At 39.7% G+C, this 14482-nt stretch overlaps 1 protein-coding gene across 6 annotated transcripts in view; it reads left to right on the top strand.

Annotated features, from left to right (window-relative positions):
- The window catches only part of Ptpn13 (protein tyrosine phosphatase non-receptor type 13), a 190523-nt gene that overhangs the window by 121763 nt on the left and 54278 nt on the right, over window positions 1-14482 (top strand). For 4 of the 6 annotated variants that reach the window (XM_037209228.1, XM_028867296.2, XM_037209229.1 and 1 more), the window contains 6 exons: window positions 1466-1880; window positions 2024-2118; window positions 3882-3938; window positions 9498-9587; window positions 10047-10154; window positions 10321-10452. In XM_037209228.1, the coding sequence (XP_037065123.1) occupies window positions 1466-1880; window positions 2024-2118; window positions 3882-3938; window positions 9498-9587; window positions 10047-10154; window positions 10321-10452 (897 nt within the window). The remainder of the gene's footprint in view (window positions 1-1465; window positions 1881-2023; window positions 2119-3881; window positions 3939-9497; window positions 9588-10046; window positions 10155-10320; window positions 10453-14482) is intronic. The other 2 variants (XM_037209231.1, XM_037209232.1) reach the window with 1 other exon arrangement.

A 14482-nucleotide genomic window follows, 5' to 3' on the forward strand; every position in this document is an offset into this window, starting at 1 on the left:
GACAGTCCTTGATATGCTCAGGAGACAAAACCTATTGAACGGATCCCCCTTATTGCTGCCAATTTTGGATGTTGAGGTGTTTACTATCACTGAGTTGACTGTTTTCTTCTTAGATTAAAGAGTCCTGTCATAGTAAAAGAGAATAGAAATAATGTTTTCCACTCTAATAAAAAAAACCCCATAGATTAAGTTTAAGAAGATTCTGGAGATTCTTGGGTACAGACAAAGATCTTGAATTCTGCTTCCGTCATAGAAAAGGACCACTGTTTCCTGGTGATAATGAGGCATGTTAATTCAAGGTTCATTCTGATGCATGAATATTACTAATCTTCTCAGAAATAGAAGATAAGTAAGATGGAATCTAAGTCAGTAATCACAGCATTTTCTCTTTAAAAAGAAGTTCTTCCAGCTGTTTGACATACTTGTCACACTTGACACAATGCGCAAATAGAGTGTACCCCTATTTTACTAGTTGCTGTGGGACCCAGAGAATGATTTGTGATGTGGTTTACCTAATTCACAGACAACAAAGTCATTTGAAGCTCTGTCCTAGGTCTTGTTTGCAGGTGATACAGCGGCTTTGCTAATAGCTTCAGATGTCAAAGTACTGCAGTGATAATGGAGAATAACTCAGGCTTGACCTCAAGTAGCTCTAAATTTAACTTCTAAAAGCAGGCTTTAGGTCTTCATTTATAGTAAACAAAGTGTAAGCATAGTCAGTCCCATGCTTACAGACACAAAAAGGGAAGAAGATGGGGGTCATTCGACTGTCCCTGGCTCCGGTGCCTCATTAGTTTGTAAAGTGGAGATGGGAAGGTGGAGTTGGCACAGTGGTATAATAGCATGAAAATTTGCCCTAAAGGTGTTTGGCTTATAACTGCATTATTGAGCTACAGTGAATACAGCTTACAATTGTGATGTATTATTCTCACTGGTTTTTTTGTGTATCTGCAGAGTGGTGTGATATCTTCTCAGTCTATAGTAAGCTTTTTAGAAATCCAATAATCAAGGACTTCTCTGCTAAAGCTCTCCTCTGCAGAGTTGCCTTTTCAGACATGGCAACACATCCTGGTTTCATAACCCTTCTCCCCACTCTTAGTTTGCCGATATTTCAGCAGAAATACTATGAGGGTTAAAAAGTTTGTTGTCAGTGTAGAAAGCCATAAGGGATTTGGGGTGTACCAGCCTAAGTCACAAACCTCACAGGATGAAAGAGAGTTAGTAGGTGAAGTAAGAAATGCTTAGGCTCAGGCTGGTGAAAGCAAAAAAGGATGGAGTGGTGTATGACAGTGGGAACCCTCTGACTCCTTTCTAAATCCCTCAGGTGCCAACTTGGGAAGCTCCCAGCTAATGCTGGCCATTGAGATCATTAAAACCTGCATGCTGTATTTTGCCTATTAAAATAACTCTTCTCATGAAGGTACTGCAGTGTTTCCACGTGTAAAGCAATCCTGTTTCCTTGTAGAGAGAGCTTCGTTTAGGAGCCTGAACCTGCAAGCAGAGTCCGTTAGAGGATTTAATATGGGCCGCGCGATCAGCACTGGCAGTCTGGCCAGCAGCACCCTCAACAAACTTGCCGTCCGACCCGTGTCGGTCCAAGCTGAGATTCTGAAGAGGCTCTCCTGCTCAGAGCTGTCGCTTTTCCAGCCATTGCAGAACAGTTCAAAAGAGAAGAATGACAGAGCTTCATGGGAGGAAAAGCCTAGAGGGATGAGTAAATCCTATCATGACCTCAGTCAGGCCTCTCTCTATCCTCATCGGAAGCAGGTCATTAACATGGAGTCCCTACCACCAGCCTTGGCGGAGATGGTGGGAAAACCACTGTACCCGATGGCCAGATCTGACACAGACTCATTGGCAGGACTCACAAAGCTTAATAAGTAAGAGCGTGGTTGACTAACCCAAAGTAGCTCCTTGTACATTGCACATTTCATGCATTTGGTTTTGTTTAGACATTTTATTACTTTCACCATATTCTTCTTCCATTGACACTTCCCCTCCTACCTTCCTTTTCCCTCTTCAGTTCAAAGTCTGTTGCCAGTTTAACTAGAAGCCCTGAAAGGAGGAAACATGAATCAGACTCATCCACTGAAGACCCCGGTCAAGCATATGTTCTAGGTCAGCACTGCCACACTTTCCTTTCCCCCCAGAGCTCCTGCTCCTAGTGAAGGAAGCAGATCCTTTTGAGCTGCCGACCTGTTGCTGTGAATTCTAATTGCTTAGACTGTGAATACTTAAAATGCCTCAAGTAGAAGTCAGTCCCTGACTGAACATGGGACTGCTTCATGCCAGTACTGCTTAGCTTCCTCTTGGTCACGTGGCCATGGGCATCCTAGCGAGTACCTGGGCCTTGCACACAGCTCTGCATTGCTTTCCCTGGCCACCTTCCTATGAGCCTGTGCGAGCGGGCTCTGAGAGTGCTGTATTTTCTTTTTGAAGGATACATTTAGGTTTCTTTTAGCTTAAAAGGATTGGAATAGCCTCCAAAACCTTTGATAGCTTTGTGAAAACGTCTATGGTTGATAGATGGCAATTTTTAATTTTTTTTTTTTTTCAGATTTTACCAACTTGTTACTTGGGGCCTATTAATTACCTAGGTCTTGAAATTGTGTGATTCTGGGTGATGTGGTATACTCCTGTAATCCAGCATGGAAGGAGACTGAGGTTATAAGATTGTGAGTTCAAGACCAGCATAGCAAGCCCCTGTCCCTACTAAAGGGGTGTACGTGAAAGTGTACCTACACGTGTGTATGTGTATGTGTATGTATACCTGAACACCACCCTACGTTGAGTAGTTCTTTGCCTTGTGCATCTTAAAAGGGAAATCCAGTGAAGCCGTTGTCAAGGAGAGTAGATATTTGAGCATAGAAAATTGAACTGTTGCTCAGCTGAAGAGAGAGGAAGAGGATCCCTCCTCTTGTGTAATCAGATTCTACTGATTCCTCTCCTTAGACCACAGTTTGTCCCTAATTACCAGGTGTTAAAACTTCGTTTTTCAGTTTGTAGTTGGATTGGGGATACATAAAATAAATGAAGTCACAGGAGAACTCTTCATTGTAGTTGATATTTATGGCAAGCAACATGACTTTGTGGATGGAGGCATTCACATCTTTCAGAGGTTATACTATCATCAGTTTTGAATCAGTGGAAAAGACTGAAGCAGATAAAATGCAAGATTATATCCCATAGGATAAACCTATATTGAAATTTAGGGTAAGAGAGACTGAGCATTGTAGGAAATGATTTTTTAAAGTATGTTTACATATAATGAGATCTCATGAGCTGTAAGATTATCCCATTTGGAAGACTTCATTCTCCATGGAAAACCTGTGATATCAAGAGAGTCATAGCTGTCCCACAGTGAAGCCTGGATAGCCTGCTGTGGGTGTGGCTCATGGTCCCAGCACGTGTAAGGAGGGGAAGGGTCACGAGCTTAAGGCCAGCGTTGCCTGTGTCGTACGTGTGAGGCTAGCCTAGGCTATATAGGATCAGAAATGAAATAAAACAAACCTATCAGATCTATTTATTTTCTGAATTTTTTTATTTTATCCAGTCATTGAATATTACATTTTCTTTTAACATTTGGACAAGTATTTTTGAAACTCATTTCCTTATAAACATTTCACATTGACATATCTAACTGTCATTATCAGAAACAACACATTTGAGTTTAAATGTGTGGCCCCAAACAAGTTAATAAGCTTTATTATTTAGAAATAGTATGCCCTTTGTGATAAGACATTTCTCTCAGTGTAAATCGAAGAAAACATTGCTGCCTTAATGTTTCATTGATTTTTGTGGAGTTTTCCGAAAAAAAAAAATTTACTTCTGTAGTTTCTGACCATTTTATAAAATGTCTAATAATTTAATTTATACCACAGGAATGGCTTTGCCTAGTTCTGGAAAATCTTCATCCCAAGTACCCTTTAAAGACAATGGTAGGTTTACAAAATGTTTTCCCTCATTCCATCATATTTTTTTTTTCTTTTCTTGTTCCTTACATAATGATCTGGGCATAAGTGTGGAGACTTCATTCCAAGCCAGGACTTCAGGCCTTGGTCACAGTTGAAGACTGGGGTGGCAGTGTGATGGGACCTGTGGTTGTGGCTGTTGCTGATGCAGGAATGAATGAGAGCTTAGGAAAGGACACTGCTTGGAAGGCTGAGGCAGTGGCTTGGGACAGAGATAATTTTGAGGTGATCTGAAGGGGGTGCTTGAGCTAAGTCGTTCTCTTGTTTCTCAGATACCGAGGGACTATACTCAAGACCTCACAGGAGGATTTTCTCATAGAAGACAGTAGAGATAAGCATTTCAGATGGAGGGCACAATCTGATTAGAGACTGGAAGCATGCAAAAATAATAGCAAGGTTGTTGGTGAGGAAGCATATGGGGTCAGCATGAAGTTGGAGCACACAGTGGGACCAGTTTTAAGTCTTTTCCTGAGTATTAGAAGATTTTATTAAATGTGCATCTTCCCAATTTAGACACTAAGAAAAAGAGCTGTAGGGAGATGGCCGACTGTGGACAGTGACTTGACTCTATATTCAAACTGTTTATAGTTTAGATTGAAAATGTTTATCTTACTTGATCTTTCTAACAGCTTTATGGGTAGAAAATAGTCCCATTATTATCTACATATATATATATATATATATATATATATATATATATATATATATATATATGTATGTATTACTCTGCTCAACTCTTACCCTTAAATCCTAAAAGCTGTATTTTTTTTTAGAATTCCTTTTGAACCTTCCCAACTGAACTCAATTAAAACTGTTGAGAATTAAGTGTTCAGCTAAGCAGTAGTAGTGCACACCTTTAGTCCCAGCACTTGTTAGGCATAGGCAGGTGCATGAACCTCTGTGAGTTCAAGGCTAGCCTGGTCTACATAGTGAGTTCCAGGACAGCCAGAGGTACATAATACACTGTCTCATAAATAAATAAATAAATAAATAAAGTTCTCTTGGTCCAGAGTAACATAGCCTGGTCCTTTCTCCAGTATCAATCCTAATTATCACCTTATGGCCAGTTGCTAATGCCAAGGGTAACACAGTGTTCAAGGATAAATGAAATTCTATAGTACATACTCGAACTTGTTCAGATGTCAAGGCCATTGTGATGTCAAATGTTAATTTTCCTGTTAGTAAAATTCAGTTAAAATACCTGCAACATGATAATTAAAAATGGAAGTCTAAAGTGCCCTTAAAAACTGAGCAGACAGGAAAACTCACTAGATGCATAAGAGGTGTAAACTGAGGAATGAAAGGAACCTAAATGTTTATCTATACCAAGTATTTTCATTCTATGGGTTGTGTGGGCCTCATAGATGATACATAACCAACTGTCTGAACTACTATGTGCTGACACAGAAATTACAGAATATACTTTCCATCATAATGGTTAGCAGATGAAATAGTGTAACAGAGTGGGGTGTGGTGGTGCACGACTTGAATCCCAGCACATGGGAGGCAGAGGCAGGCGGATCTAGGTCCAGTCTAACCAAGGGACATAGTAAGGCCCTGTCTACAAACAAACAAAGAATAGCACAACAGTTCAAAGAACTGCTTTTATACCAATATGGTGCCATTGGCCCATTAGCCCCAAGATTTGAAGTAGGTCTCTTCCCTGGGGTAACATTACCCAAAGCATCTTCTCATTGGCTCTTCCAGTCAGTCAGCCTGAGGCTGCCCAATACAGGCCAGGGTGTAGTTTATACCTCAAAGAATATGTTTTCCTTGCCTAGAAAGCAGTGGAAGCCCTATCTACTTCCTAAAATCTGTCTCCAGCACAGCGTTGCCTTGGCAGAAGAAAGCCGTGCTCTTTGTAGGTAACGGAACTCATCATGAGTGTTCTGACTAAAGACTGCATAGCTCCCACAGGCACTTCTGAGAGAAGAGCAGGCCCTAGTGCAAGGGCTCACACACAATCCTGTCACTGGTTCCAGGTAGACGTGACTGGGTATAGCACAGGCATGTTTACTTAAAGAACTGGAAATTTCAAGTTAAGATTCTTTACTTTTAAATAGTTGAAAAAATAAATGCTGTGTTTATAATACATGCTAGTAGGAAAAGAGAACTATTTGGGGGATTTAATAAGTCCTCCTTATATTCATGCATTCGTTTGTGTTTGTTTTCATAAAGTTAAAGTAACCCAGAACTCTCTTCATAAATGATGGACACAGAGACTCGGCAGCCCTGGTCGTTGACTAGCACTGCAGATAACTTGGTTTACACAGGCACAGCATCTGTGTACGGAGAACTGAAGGGAGCCCACACTCGGCTTGTACGGATGCTGAAGTGTTAGCACCTCCACAGGTGATCCTGTAGACACCACCGAGGCTGAGCAGAGTGTTGAAAATGGGGTTGGGGTGGGGTGCAGCAGAACTGCCTTCCATTTCTAATCAAGGATTCCTTCAACTCCTGCTGCACCATCTACTCGGGAGCATCCTACCTGCTTCCTTGGCGTCACCTTCTTCATGCCCAGCGGGGAGAGGTCGTCCAGGCTGTCACTCTGCAGCGCTTTCTGGGACCCCTCTATAGTCCTGACACCGGCTTTTGGAATGCAGACATTTGATTGACATATTTTCCCTTTTATTATGAATGTGGGTTTTTTTTTTTTTCTGACATTATTAGTAGCAGTCTGTTTTGTGCTAAAGCTAGAGCTTGGCCTCCTCACACTTGCCAGCAGGTTTCATATCCATTGCCTTGCTTTATTTCTTCAAAATGCTTAATGATGGGTGCTGATAGGAAAGTTGCTCAGTAGATATTTGAAGGATAGTAGACTAACCAAAATGAATAAGTGCTGAAGTCACAGTCAAGAATCTTTGAGTAAGCAAGCTCTGATGTTTCTAATTAGGGAGATACATGTGCACGCACGCACATGCACAAACGTACATGCATGCACATACACGCATTCACACACACACACACACACACACACACACACACACACACACACACACACACCAGGTGAGTGTTATGAATAATTAATCCTGTTACCAACCTGTTAGAGGTGGAAGTGAAGAAACTACCCATCTTCTTTGAAAGAGTGCTTAGTGACTCTTCACACATACCTCATAAGACTGACAAGAGGCAGGACTACTCTGTATAAACCAGGTGGACTTTTGCTTCACAATTGTGAGTAGTTTCCATTTGAAACCTTGCAGGGTTACACGCCTTTCTATTCTTAAGCCACAGTAAACAAGACAGTACCCTGGAAGCCATCATTTCCCCCAGTCTAATTTTTATTTTATCCTGCCCATACTGCCAGGGAATTCGTTTTTCTACTAACTACATGCATTTGGACTTACCAAGTGCCACAGAATGATGAATCTCATCAGTCTAAATCTCCAAATTCCTATGCACCAAGAGTTTAATTCTGAAAATTGGAGGGGCAAGGGTAGAAAATTCAAAGCGACTCTGTGCAATTGCTTTGCAGTATACTTTGATTAGATCTGCAGTATCTTCTTAGCACCTCAATTAAGTACTTTTTCATTTCAGCCATTACTGTGCCCTTACTCTTGTTTGCTTTACTTTGTTTTGGGGTCTTGCTCTATATTGTTTTATGTTTGTTCCAACTGAAAACTAAAGCTCATTGCCCATTTTAGGAAAAGGAAGGGAGGCTGCTTAGACAGTGTGGTCAGAGCTGCTCAGGAGACAGCTGGCGCGTTTGTCTTGGTACTGTCTGGTATACATGGATCCTCGTAGCGTTATCCAGTGATGTTCTGTGTGATGTCATCAGAAAGTTATCAGATGCCACATTGCTACTGCTGTTATAGATGACCAATAAGTTCTAGTTGTAAAGGGATGTGTGAGCTACACACAGGTCAATGTGTTAAGATGGCCCTTCAGACACGAGGCTAAAGTCACTGCTGACAGGAAATAATGGTTCTGGTTTCCTTGGAGTAAAAGAATTTATTTCTAGACTTTGAAGTATCGATTTTTATTCCTTAGGCATCAGTACATATTGTGTGTCAATTCCTATAACATATTAACACTAATTTCAATCCATGCCTGGTCTTAGATGTCAGAACACACAGCAAAAAAGATCCGTGCTGAGAATGGTTTCAGTTATTAGAAAAATGTGTGTAGAGGTTTAAGGAATTTCTGGTTTATGTTTCAATGGAGACATAATCTCTGGGTTGTTTTGTGTGTTTGTTTGTTTACAAAAAGCGTCAGTATTGAGAACAATATAGACTTAAACTTAAAGATTCAATTTATAAAACTATCTTTCTGAACATCAAAGCTTACCACCATGCTCACCTTCATACACAGACCAGTTGACTCTGCAGTCCGTATTAACAACTCATTTGTGTGCATGCCTGTGTGTGTTTGCATGCATGTGTGTATATGTGTTTCTCTATGTGCTTGAATTTTTTAATATGCTTGACTAATGTGGCAATTAAATGTTGTAATTTATTGGTTTAATTAAGATGTTTGCAAGTGATAAAAAGTAAGAAAAAATTAGAAAAAGCAAATTGCATTTCAGATGTTGAAATGTATCTAGATAATTAACTTCCCTGACCTAATTGTTAAGTCATTATTCTGGAGAGTGACAGCTATAAGATGAAGAATGTTAAACTGTTTATTCCTCAACTGCAGATGATGGTGGGAAACCTTTAGAGTGTAGATGTGATATACTGGTTGTTGCTTTAACATAAAATCCCCACAAAAGGTGGGTTTTAAAAACTAAATCTAGTTTATTTTTATTACTGTTTTATTCAGGTGTTCAATAATAGTATTTTACTAATTTATAAATAATACATCAACATATTGGAGGGAATTCTTTTTTAATTTTTTTAGAGACAGGGTTTCTCAGTATAACAGCCCTAGCTGTCCTGAAACACTCTCTGTAGACCAGGCTGGCCTTAAACTCACAGAGATCTGCCTTTGTCTGCTTTGTGAAATTTTTATTTTTTACAAATTTTATTTTTCTTTTATGTGTATGAGTATCTTACCTGCATGTATGTCAGTAAAGCACATGTATGCAGTGCCCCCAACAGCTACCACATGGGTGCTAGGAACCAAGCCCAGGTTCTCTGCAAGAGCAACACATACTTTCTGCTGTTCCAACTCTTCAGGCCCTGAGAGAACATTTTAACATGACAATTGTCTAAACGAACCGGCCTACTGTGAGGCAACAGGAAGGTGAACTCGGAACACCTGATGGTCCAGTGCTCTGCGGTGCTGCCTGCCTGGCTGGCTCTGCGCAGGGCTCAAAGCATTTGTCCCCTTGAGCTGCAGAAACTCCCTTGCAGACGACTGCATACTGTTTTAAGAGGGACTGTTGAGAAGGAGGAAACGTGGTGCAGTTGCTTATAAATGATGAATCACTATGAAATGCTAGTAACTGGTGACCTGAAGTTTTACTTTTAAGTGCTCAAGCAGATCCATTAATACTTTGTTACTGTTTAAATTAGAACGAGCTAGTAGTCCTAATGCCTCAGTTTATTCTCTCTGTTTTCTTTTTAAATTGCAAACTCTTCATAGATACACTGCACAAAAGATGGAGCATTGTGTCTTCACCAGAAAGGGAGATCACGCTGGTGAACCTGAAGAAAGACTCAAAGCATGGCTTAGGTGAGTCGCCATGAGAATCCGCGGGAGCGGGAAGCAGCTCTGGGCCCAGAACCGCTGGCCACACTTTCCTCCTTCTCTTGTTTTTGTTTATCTACTTCTCAGTTAGCACTCAGACAAGCAGGTTTCACTGTGACATTTTCTAACATGTGGACCATTTGATGTGCTGCTGCTTGCCCCTTCCCTGCCCCTTCCCTGCCCTTAACCTATCCCCCTACTCCCCCCAACATCCCCCACACACACACACACACACCTCTGACCGAGATGCTGACTGCCCACTTCCGTCCACCCTGCTCCACACCCTGGTCACCAAATGCCAAAGACATTGTGCAGTGAATACTTCTCACAGACTTAATCATTTTATCTTAGCATCTGTATTTGTTTCGAGTGAACAAATCATGAGTCATTACAAGAACCAATATCATAAAAAAAAAAAAAAAACCTAAATGATCTGTTTTACAGGATTTCAAATTATTGGTGGGGAAAAGATGGGAAGACTGGACCTAGGTGTATTTATCAGTTCAGTTACCCCTGGAGGACCAGCTGACTTGGATGGATGCTTAAAGCCTGGTACTTTACATTTTGATGATTTCCTGTGTGCTTTCTAATACATGAATTTGGATAGAGGGCAAAAGTAAATTTAAGCACAGCAAAAATGATGAGAAAGGGTGGAATTTCTAAGATTTACCATGAGTCTTGCATTGTTGTTGAAAATACTGGATTGTGCATTTTTCAGGAGACCGCTTGATATCTGTGAACAGTGTGAGTCTGGAGGGGGTTAGTCACAATGCTACAGTTGACATTCTGCAGAATGCACCTGAAGATGTGACACTTGTCATCTCCCAGCCAAAAGAAAAGCCATCCAAAGGTAATGCTGTGGAAGTCCCATCGTAAGTACCTCAGTGCCTGGCCGGGGAGATGCATGTCAGCTATCTATTTCCCTTCTGGAAGTTCCACACATGCTGGTCCTGGTGCTGCAATTCATGCATCAGTATAACTTCTTCATTTTGAGATTTTTTTTTCTGTATCACTTGTCTTCAGTAGTTTGAACAAAAATGAATTTAGTCATGTAAAATTGATGTCATTTGTTTTTCCATATCTTGTGTGCCCTCTCTTAGTCCCGTGAGAATTAGACCTTGCTGTCATTATGTGATTGATGTAGTTATGTAATGCTTACTGTAAAGTCCTGTCCAAACATCAACTTTATGAAAAGGAAAATGACAAATGAGAAATTTAGTAAAACCAAGACCCATATTCTTGTTGCCACTTAAAGAATAGACGGTAGTCTCCATCATCCCGCCTCCCTCATCCTGCATTCATCACACAGAATTACTAAGAGTATTGGTGAAGACAGCACATCCGGAAACTCAGCGTGTGTGTGTGTGTGTGTGTGTGTGTGTGTGTGTGTGTGTGTGTGTGTGTGTGTGTGTGTAAAACAGTGCCCTAGGCACTAGCCAGGCACCAGCCCACAGTCTCCACTACCCAGACTCCCACCTTGACAGAGAGCAAATGGTGAAAATTAAGTTATGTGATTAGTACATTTCAGGTACATATCAAGAATTTAAGTGTCCAATTTGACTGTCATTATTAATTATATTTTTCAAAAATAGCAAAATGCTAGGTATTATGTAAGTTACTTTCGTTCTTGAGAATATGTTAAAGAACTTAAAATGAGACCTGGTTGTGGGGCGTTTACCCACCACCCCCACAGCTTCCCAGAGTTTTCTTGAGTGCGAGCAGCAGGAAATATTAGATAGAAGGATTTATAGCAGAGAATCTTGCGGAGATAAACAGATAGAAAATAAAGGATAGCCTCGAGAGGGCCTGGAACCTATTCCAACGGGCCCCGACTGTCTCTGCCCCAGGGTTTTTATAGAGACGCCAAGGGGTGGAGCAAAAGAACTCCTCACCCAGCACAGCCAAGTGCAGACCATCTCAGACACCTGCACTCAGGCCCGTGGTCCTGATCATCCTCTATTCGGACCTGCTGGGTAAAGCCATGAGGAACCCCAGAACGGGCTCCCACAGGTCCCCCCTTCTTAATATATAAAAAAATAACTTAATGGCTTACAGCAATCTCCATAGCTGTTACACCTCCCAGTATGGGAGTAGAGGATGATATAAATTGGCATTTCTCTTTTGATTTAGGTCCAAGGTGACCACAGCAGTCTTAGCTGCCTCAAGCCCTTTCTAAACCAAAACTCTTAAGGTGACTACAAACTTAAAGAATCCCTTAGCTTCATCATTACCATTAACAGGTTAACATAAATATTGCTATACATAGTCACAATTCTCTCAATCTTACAACTCAAAACAAACTCTTAACAGAACCATTAGAATTAGCATATATGGTGCTATATATAGTTAACAATTTTCTCCGTCTTACAACCTTAACTCAATCATTTGAATTTTCTTGTTAACATAGGAAAAACTTATATGTATTCAACATCAAACTTAAATATTTCCTTAACTCCACAAAACCAGGGTGCATTAATATCAATAGGTTTCTGCGAACATAATTCAATCTCATAACTCCTCCTTTTCTTTATAATTTTTTAAACAAAGTCTCAAACCTAGTTAGAGGAACCCAAACTTATCTGTTTAAACAGTTCCATTTGTAACACAAAACCAGTTCCATAAGTAATTCCATTCTTACATAAACAGTTCCACAAAACAACTCATAAATCACCAGTTAATAAAGCATATACACATACACAAAATTGCATCTTGATTCTAAGTAGAAATACATTACTTCATTTAAACAGTTCCATTTTTAACCCAATTCCAGAAAACCTTTCCTAGGTCATTACTATAAGTAAGCTCAAAATTGTCCCATTGCAATGAAATCTCTATTGTTCATTTCATTTAAGTACCAAAATTCAAATGATAAATATTGGTACTAGCCTTCCAAATTTGAAGAAATCCATAACCAAAATGTTTTTGTAATTTTATCTCATTTTAAGTTCAAAAAGTTCAAACAAGAAATAAATTCTGGTATCAGGCTTTCACTTCCAAATATGAAGAGATGTTTTTCAACCAAAACTTTTTGCAGTTAATTTTTGTTCAAACAAGCGTCTCTGCAACTTTTGTTTTCAAAGACAGAACTTTTTAGTTATAGTAATATTTTAAACCGCACCGTTTTTGCTGTTAGCTCAGGTTTTTCTGTGCTGCGTTGATATTCCACGGATCTCAGCTGCGGATGCCTTGTGCTGGTTCTGGCGTCCGCCATTCTTAGCTTCTTAGCGGCTTCTGGAGCTTTTGAAACCATTCAGACTGCCTACTTTGCAGTCTACTAGGACACTATCTCCTGTGTCTCAGGTGTTTTCACCATATACATTAATAGACTCACACTTAACATTTACACTTTACAAACCCACATAACATGTGCTTAAGCATAAACTCACTCAACATTTACACATTTTTACAAACTCACATATTAACATTTACTTATTTATACTTTAAGGAAACTATAGAACTACTTTAGCAAATATATTTCTTATTAATTCTCATATACTTATATTCATTCCATCTTATTTCTTATTTAAACTTACATTTACAACTAGCATCTTACAAGCTTATTACTACATGTCTTAAGACTACCTTAGATACTTCTTACAAGCTTATATTCTTAAAGGAACTCTATAGATCTATTTTACAAACTTATATAGGCTACCATTAGCATATATCTAACTTAGCAAACATCTAAAGATTTCTTAACACAGATCTAACAAGACAGAATTTTTACAAACTCACATATCTTATTTTCGTCTTTCTACTTCTTAATTATTAATTATTATCACCATCTCTATCAGAAAGATTCTCTTAACTAGACAGGAAGTACGTACATCATTTCTAAAGTTTACAGTTTATAGTTAGCTTTGTTATAAAGCACTGGGATTTAGTGAGTGTTGTCATTATAGAGTTGTGATACTTGTTGCTAGGGGATTGTAACATTCTCAGGATGAAGCCACATCCCAAAGTTGCCAGTTCTCTCAGCCTTTCCGGACCAGAAGAGATGTACTGTCAGCGGTAAACGGTTTTTAACTAGAGGCTGTCCCTTCACCCAAATTCATAATAGTTCCCCTAAATGCTTCAATTCAAACAAACGTTTCCACCATCTCTATTTCCTCACTGTTTGCATTAACCAGTGACAAAACCTCAGAAACACTAATCGAGCCACTTTCATTCTGGTTCCTTTATAGGAACATCATTGGAGCTGACCTTCCTTAGTTCCACGCTCCTTACCAAACGCTCCGGTAACCACCAAGCTTCATTCTCCTCTTGTGGAAAAAACACAAACATGTCCTCGACCCCATATTAAAACAGGATCGGAACCCTTCCATAATCCCGAGCAGGGATCTTTCCATTTCACTTGAGTTTCAGGATTTAGTATTTTCACTTCATTAGCTTTAACTCCTGATGTTATTAGCAGCGGTGATATTTAGCATTGATTTCTTATAAGGAACTTTCAGGTAAAGCAACTCTTTTGTAAGACAGCTAGATTTTCTGAAGTTTGTTTCCCATCTATAAAGCAGTCATTTCTTTTCTGAATGCCTGTTTCCTTGTCTCATTAGATTTGCAAAGGAATTACTCATTGCAGGCAGTTTGTTCAAAAGGCAAAGAACTTTTTTAATTTCAACATAAGTTTCTTCATATCTAAGACAACATTCAGTGTATAAACTGCTTTCCCTTGTTTTAAGGATTTTAAAGTGGGTTGTTTGCTCTTACAGGTAGCTTTTTTGTCATCCAACTACCGTAAAAACTTTGCACAGCTATTAGGGTAAATAAGGCATTTTACCAATGGAGCCCCAAACCGGGAATCACCTAGTTCCGTATCCTTTCAATTTTTCGTCGGAACTGACACTTAAACCCTTAGACGATTTTCCTCCTTATTCTTT

This window comes from Peromyscus leucopus, chromosome 10 (assembly GCF_004664715.2).
Source record: "Peromyscus leucopus breed LL Stock chromosome 10, UCI_PerLeu_2.1, whole genome shotgun sequence".
Lineage (NCBI taxonomy): Eukaryota > Metazoa > Chordata > Mammalia > Rodentia > Cricetidae > Peromyscus > Peromyscus leucopus.